This window comes from Manis pentadactyla, chromosome 16 (assembly GCF_030020395.1).
Source record: "Manis pentadactyla isolate mManPen7 chromosome 16, mManPen7.hap1, whole genome shotgun sequence".
Taxonomy (NCBI): Eukaryota; Metazoa; Chordata; class Mammalia; order Pholidota; family Manidae; genus Manis; species Manis pentadactyla.
The window spans coordinates 31,967,333-31,974,915 of record NC_080034.1 but is presented as its reverse complement, the minus strand read 5'-3'; the positions used below and the strand labels follow the sequence as shown (position 1 = coordinate 31,974,915).

The 7,583-nt window shown below is 42.1% G+C and overlaps 1 protein-coding gene across 11 annotated transcripts; it reads right to left on the bottom strand.

Annotated features, from left to right (window-relative positions):
- Window positions 1–1,661: 1,661 nt before the first annotated feature.
- On the bottom strand, window positions 1,662–7,497 carry OARD1 (O-acyl-ADP-ribose deacylase 1). Of its 11 annotated transcripts, none has more exons than XR_008994427.1 (7): window positions 6,959–7,454; window positions 6,263–6,683; window positions 5,793–5,937; window positions 4,738–4,796; window positions 3,667–3,779; window positions 2,131–2,342; window positions 1,662–2,013 (listed from the first exon to the last, which is right to left on the bottom strand). XR_008994427.1 is itself a non-coding variant. In XM_057494156.1 (7 exons), the coding sequence occupies exons 3-7, from the start codon at window positions 6,299–6,301 to the stop codon at window positions 2,240–2,242; spliced, it is 459 nt and encodes a 152-aa protein (XP_057350139.1). In that variant the 5' UTR covers window positions 6,302–6,342; window positions 6,439–6,683; window positions 6,959–7,453; the 3' UTR covers window positions 1,662–2,239. The 11 variants fall into 11 exon arrangements, 10 of the variants coding, with proteins under 10 accessions (XP_057350139.1, XP_057350140.1, XP_036763082.1 ...); XM_057494156.1 differs by having other exon boundaries at window positions 1,662–2,342; window positions 6,263–6,342; window positions 6,439–6,683; window positions 6,959–7,453; XM_057494157.1 differs by having other exon boundaries at window positions 1,662–2,342; window positions 6,263–6,342; window positions 6,973–7,454.
- Window positions 7,498–7,583: the final 86 nt, after the last annotated feature.

The following is a 7,583-nucleotide window of genomic DNA, read 5'->3' as shown; positions in this document are numbered from 1 at the left end:
TTTCCCATGCAGATTTCCCATGCTGGTCTTGACCTTCATAAGATACTTTCTTCTGAAATTACTTGTAAATGAATGCCTTTTCCCATCTCATAAGACAAGTGGGTGAAACAAAGGTGTGGGGAATCTGTATAAAGTATCCACACTCCAACTGCCAATAAATAAGCAATTAGCCCCAATTAAAGAGGAGAGGATGAGAGGTAGTATTTCAATGTTCAGTACTCGTAAGAGTGGCCAATAATGTGGTCCTTGTTGGTAATGGCAGAACTATGTCAACTTCTTAGGTTTGAGTCCTAAAGAGAAGCAAAATTCCACATATGAATGTCTGGGTGTTTGCTTAACTCTTGACTAGTTTCCAAGAATAACGTGTTCATTCTGATTATCAGGCCATGCCTCCTTTCCCCAAGCTTCAAGCGTGATTTAAGTCATCAGAATTTGACCCCAAGACTATCTGCAAATGGTAAAACTTATCATACCCCTGCCAAGTCCCAGAATCCCAGCCAGTCTTCCATAGGACTTGGTTTTGTTGAAAAAAAAAAAAAAAGGCTCACAGTCCATGAAAAAAATTAGCCCTAATCCTTTTGAATGTAGCTTACAAAATCAATGTTTTGACTTATTAAAATTTATTTGCATAGTTAAACAAAATACTGTTTCCTCTTACCATTCCACTCTCATTTTAAGCTGTGTAGATATTATCTCCATTCCTTTTCCCTTCAGTTTTACTGTATGTGGAAGAAAAACCTTAACCTAAAAGTTTGATAATGAACTTGCCCCTGCCATGCTCCTACCCCAACAACATGGAGAACTTGTCTGTTCTACATAGAGATAGAAAAGTACTTTTTCAAATTGCTGCCTCATATCAGGCTGCAATGTGATAAGAACACAAGTCTAAAGTACAAAGATTATATTTAACCGGTGTTTTCCTGTGCTTCAACAAGCCCCTTCTAAAATCCAGTTCTTCTGCACTTGGGAAAGCAGCAAGCAAATCCTGTGACAGAGCCAGAATTCACTCTAGGGAGAAAATCAATAGTAGGTCTGACTGTTTTAACTTGGAACACTAAGGGGGAAAAAAGAAAACTCCACCAGTTTTCCCAATACCTGATACTGATATCTGTGAACCTTATTCTACCACTGTGAAAACAAGAGTGGACAAAGTGCTGCCCTCTTAGCTTAGGAATAAATGGAAACTAATATTTACTGTTCTCCATCCGTTGGCTGCACATCAAAATTCTCTTGGAGCTTAAAAAAACAAAGAAACCTGGCCATACCTCTCCTCACCTCACCCTGACTATCAAAATAGAATTTTTTGAGGAAGTAGACCTTTTTTCTTCTAAGGAAGATTATATATATAGACTATGTTGAGAACCACTGATTTATTGAGTCCTTACCCTGCACTAAGCACTTTGCCAGGCATTAAATACACTGTTTCATGTTTCATGACTGAATCCAGACAGGTGCAATCACAGAAGCTACGTAGTGCACAGAAGAGTTCACCAAAGAAAATTCTAAAAACCTGCCTTTCCCTTATGTTGACCTACAGTTCCTGTTCTTTCTTGTTTCTTAATTCTTACCTTGTTGCTCTTTGTCTGTCTGACTCTTCCAAATTAAGGTACAGGAAAATACTCCATTACCCAAGTCCAGAACAACACAGACATGTGCAGAACCTCAATGGACCACAAAAAAAGTATTTATTTTTCTATTTTTGTCATCACAAATTCCTTGTTAACAGAAAACTTTTTTTTCTAATTTAAACAAAACGAAACCTGTAATTCTCAACTAGGATGAATCTGATGATATAAGAAAAATACCAAGCAAGTGCACAAATAACAAAAGATGCAAAATAAATTGCAATGTTCATCCTTCCTCAAATTTCTCTTGAACAGCAGAGAAGTAGAATCAATGCTGCCACCTAGTGGCAAGCCAAACAAATCAGGTAATATCCTGGAGCAAAACACGGGTCATAGGTCTAACATGCGGTTTCCTTGCCTGGTATCAGGCCATCTACTCCATACATTCCTTTAAAAAAAAAAAAAGAAAAAAAATCACAGCAACATTTTCCAAACAATCCCTCCTCCAGACACCCAGTCCACTCATGAGAATATAGCAACCCAAGTCCAAGACTGTGCCACATACTACCGCATATGAAGCTTTCCTCTGACCATTTTAAGGTCAGTTTGCTCAGTTCTAAGGCCCAAGAGGGATGACACAGGAGAATGTGAACACATCCAACATGCTCATCTGTTCAGAGAATGTACACAGTAATTCTGATGTCTGTTGTCTCAAACACCTCCTCAATCATTGCGGATACGTTTTCCCATTGCAGACGATCGAGACCACATCCAATCCTGAAAAAAGACAAAACATCTCCATTGGTTGTGAAGTACTAGAAAAATCGCTCCTTCCCGCTTCCTTTGGACTGCATCCACCCAAAGCATAAAGAGTAATTGTTTGGTTTCACACCTATAGGCAACCATAGTGGGAGTTTGGAAGTTAATTCCTGCTGAGTCACCTAAGGCTGTTCCCAGACAGCCCTAACATTCAACAGCTGTCACTTCTTTCTTGCCTCATAAAGTATCCCTTCCCAATTATTTCAGGCTCCATTTAAAGAAATATAACTCTGCTGTGATATGAGAGAGTCACTATGCCTCTGTCTAGCTGTGAAAACTAGCTGTGGGTGGATGGGAAAAGGCTGGTATTTTAAAAATACATTTACAATAATGGAATGTTAAGGAAACATAAGAAGAAGAGGGACAAAGGATAAGACTTCTGCAAAAAGGAAATCAAGATGGAATGTTGGGAAATGCCAAGCTGATTGTAATTCAGGTCTGCAACAACCTGGTGAGAAACCTCAATCAGTCCTACTACCTGACACCTTTCTTTCAAGATGTTACATTATTGATCCTCAATATCCCTAGGGAAAAAAAGAGAGGCTTAAAGTTGCTGATTTCAGATAGTATGATAATTAAGCCCCTGAAAAAATTCTGATTAAAAAAAAGAAAAAAAGTTTCTGAAACAAGCCGTGAGCATATTAAAAACCATTAGTAAGATGAGGGACTCTGTAGTCACATTCACAAGTAACTTGGGGCTTAGAATAAACCTAGACACATGGTCAGCACAGACGCAAAACTAACCAACAAGAGGTGACCCCAAGCCTATTTACTGAAAAAGAAGCAAAGGGGATAATTGAACCTCTAATATCATTCCCTTAAGTTACCAATAGCAAGGATCTGAGACATTAGGAATATGTCCTCTATTACCCACACTGACCATAGTAAGTATGCAGTTTAAAAGGCAGTAATTTACAACTTTCTTCACACAGAATTAACAGGTCTGGGATACCTGAAATAGCGAAAAAGAAACTCACAATTGCTCAGTCTCCATTTTTCAGTTTACTGCTTCAGAAATAGAGGCTATGCTTCAGGCAGAAGATGCCCAGATTTCAACAAATGAATCCCTACGAAGTAGGCTGAGGCAGGTGTGCATTTTAACTATTCTGGCTCATTCAACCCAGGCTAAGAAATAGGAATACCTTGGCCTAAGGTCTGAACCCTGTTTCACTAGTGCTTTTAAGAAGTTTTGACATTTACCCACTTTTAAGTCATTTGTCTTTGGGTAAGACAGTAAACCTCCCCCCATCGAGTCTTCATTTGGAGCCCTGGATTTCCTTGCCTGGGCATGGAGAGGTCAGTAACTCCATTCTTCAGACAATGGGACTTCATGGCCTCTAAACTCTTCTTTAAGTTTTCGTAAATTGGCTTGTGTGAAGCCCTTTTCTTTGTAATCTGAGTACAAAGAATGAATTTAAACTTTCATTAATCCAAAACAATAGCCAAAGAAAAGCCATCACATTCTCCTAACATCTTGAGAATGAAAGTAACAAGTATATTCTCATAGAACAGAACAGGGAGACCCTCAAGAAAATCCACTAAATAGGAACTGAGAAACCCACACTGCCGTGTAAGTCTTTCCCTTTCCCAAGAAGCCCAGATTAGCAGGCTAAACCTATTGTCTATTGTTTTTAAGCAAGGTAGGTGAAAGTCTTTGTGCCACTTCCAAGAGATAAACTGGTATCTGTAACAAGGAAGAACCCAGACCACCTGAAAATTTCCTGTTACGTCTGTTTATTTAGAAACTGTGCTTGCTTTTTGTTTCTCTCAGAGAAACTGTTAGCATTCTGAACAAGACTGAAGTCATGTCAGCCTTAAGCACAGCATTCAAAAGGGCCAGGACATGTCCTCATTTAATGTGCTGCCCAGATCAGGCTTGTAGTCCCCCAGCACCATTACCGAGAAGCTGAACTCTTTCTGGGGCCAAAGACCATTTGGGCAAGGGAAGAATACCCAACTGAAGCAGCAGGCAGGAAAGGGGTTACTACTTGGCACTGCGTGTGACAGAGAAGAATGAGAGAACAACCCCTTTGGACAATCCATCTCTAAAGACATTATTGTTTCTATCTCACTATGATTAGGAAGGAATTAAACCATGGGAAGCATCCCTAACTTTTGCAAATCCTCTTGGTGGATGTCACAGCACTTTCCCATGGAGCTGGGATGCAGCCTCATGTTCCTTTCTAACCCAGTGCTCCAAACAGCCACCAGCACTGGATGTGAGTTAATATGAGATCAGAAGCTTTTTGATATCTCTGGTTTGCTGGAATGGAACATCACGATCAACACAAATGCAGTACAGCCCATCTGCTCACCAACCTTTAGAATGTATTAAGAATTGGCCCCGTCTTACCAAGTAATATATATACCGTCCATCTCTCTTCAGAACAGCCACTTCTCCAGATTTCTTTTCTAAGAAAAAGTTATTTAGTAGCAGAAAACAAAATCAAAACACTGATCTCCATTCTTAGATTTAAAAAAAAATATTTATACAGATCTGAGTTTAACCCCCAAGAAGTAATTTTCAACTCTGAAACTGTCTCCTATGAACACTGCTCTTTAGCCTTAACTACCAACTCTCTTAATCATGTTTTTTCAATCATGATTTCCTCACATTCTTTTCCACAGCCTGTTTTCAAACACACCCTTGTTTACTTAAATGTTACTGTCTATTGCCTTGAAATGTTTTAGGATGTACAGCATTTCTTATGTGCCAAATATGTGTCCATTCAATGACCTCTTTATATACACAGAGCAAAATGTATTACGCACTCTAAGGAACACAGATGTATAAAAAAAGTTCCTACTTATTAAAGAGTTTCCAATCAAGAGAAGGTGTCATATTTATAAACAAATACAAAGCAGTGAGAAATTGCCAAAAAAGCTGGGATGAGAATTACCGTTCAGTAAGAATCAGGAGACTGATTCAGTAAGTGGGGACAGTGGCCTTAGTGACTATTTCAGAAGCTCCTCATGTGATTCTGATACACATTTCTAGTTTAAAGTCACTGTCAGAAAGGGATGGGAGGGGTCTATAAGGAAAAGGTGGTTTCTGAACTCCTATTCCAAGAACTGCAATGCAGGTAAACAGCAGAAGATTCTGAATGCCAAGTAATTCCCTGTGGACTTTGCTCAGCACTTCGGAGTTATTAAAAGTTACAGAGAAATGGAGTAATATCAAGGAAGTTTTATGAAAGAGATTAGAAACTTTTTACAAAATTCAGGTTTGGTGTGACAATGGCCAAACTAGAGGCCATTTTTATAGAGGAGTAACTTAATGTGAAGAGTTAAAAGTACTAAGTGGTTAGGAACACTCCTCTTTGCACATACATTTTAATAAAATATAATAAAAGGTCAAAAGATACTGCAGCCAAGGCAGACTAATTAAGCTAGTTTTCAAAAACTCACGTTGACTTAACAGTTCCTGCACCCCTCCAAATTTCTTCTTGAAGAGGACAGCTATCCCAGCGCCCATTCGACAATCCTCACTGATACAGTGGGCTAAAGAGTCTGTTTTGGGGCATGCAAAAAGGTCTCCTCTCACATAAGTGATCTAAAAGGCACAAAGGGAAAGAAAATGTTTTATTAGATACAGAAAAATACTAAGCTATTTCATTTTCCTTTACTGTGTCCCCCACCACTACCTCTCTGCTAAATCCTCAGAATTTAAGGAGTTAACTACAACCAATTAAGTAAAGCATGTGTAAAAGGAGTGATGGATGGTCTCTGCCTAGGACTGTATTAGCTTTTCTGCAGTAAATCAGCTAGAGAGAGAAAAAAAGACAATGCAATTATTGGTTTAATTAAAAAGTGTTTATGCTTTTGACCTCAATTATTCTGAATTTCAGTTCACCGGTAAGTTAATAGTTGTTACGCACTCTGCTTCCTTCTGGATCTTCATTAGGGCTGCCGGCCATGATATTAGGTCGTTATTTCCAGAATTTGAGTCTGTCTTCAGCTATGAGAAGGGAAAAGGAAGTAAAAATGCTTAGGCAGCCTTAATGTATCATATTCAGATTGCCCTGACCACCCACTTATTAATTTTTTGTCCCACCGTTCGTCGTTGAATCTGAGTTCATTCAACTTCTAGGAAGTAATACAAAACTCTTGAGGCAAAAAAGAGAACGCCTAGCTCGGAAGCGGCTGAGCCTCACGCGCTGCCCGCTTTCCCGCACCGCCCAGCTCAGCCGCAGGAGCGGTCCTAAGGCACGCCCCCTTCTTCCGCGCCCGAGCAAGGCGGCCTTAGGACAGTCTCCCTTATTCCGGACGACGCAGAAGTATTTTCCCAATGGGTTTGGCCTAGAAGAAAAAAGGAGGGACTTGGCCACTGTCCCGTTAAGCCGCAACTAGAGAGTACACAGGCCAAGGGGAGTGTACTGCCGAGCCGCAGGTAGGGGAGTGGGAAAAAGGCTTCTCAAGGCTCACCCCCATCTTTTTGGAGGGGTAAGGTGGGGGAAGGAGTACAGAAAAAGCCTCCCGTTCTCTATCTCCTACCCTAGGTCAGCGAGAGCATAGAGCCTATCCAAGGACCCCGTGGGAAGGAGCAGGGAGGTTCGCGCAATGTCCCAACGTACCCGGGTTATATTACCCTTCACCTGGAAAGGAGTCAGCCGTTAGGAGGTCCCGCCCCGCGGGGAAGGGCTCCGAATCCGGCGCTGGTAGGTGGGGAGCCACCGACGAACCCACAAGCGGAGCCAATCCCGCCACAGCCCTTAATTGCGCGCAACTAAGATGGCCGCCGACCACCCCGAAGCGGGACGGAAACGAGCCCCTCTAGCCCGCGAGTCGAACTCGCACTCTTTGGTGGTGTACGCTGAACTTCCGGCGGTAAATTCCGTGGTCTCCCGCCGCCGCCTGGGCATGCGTAGGGAGACAGCCGACAGCGAGTTGGAGGGAAAACGGCACTTGCGCATTAGCCCTAGGGGTGTGTCTCCACGGCTGCATAGAAGGGGGTGGGCAGTTGGCAAAGGAACTAGTTAGCGCCTGCGTAGTACTATGTTCTGGGCGGTGTTTGAGTTGAAGGATTTGGCGCGTGTAGAAGGCGCCTGCGTATTTCTTCGATCGGGCGTGATGTCAAATCAGGGAATGGGCGTGGCCTCAGGGGACGCCTGCGCGGTGCTCTTTCCACGGGGGCGGGGCGAGCCCAGAGGTGGGGTTAGGGGGTGTGGCCTGGGAGACGCCTGCGCGGAGACGGTTGGA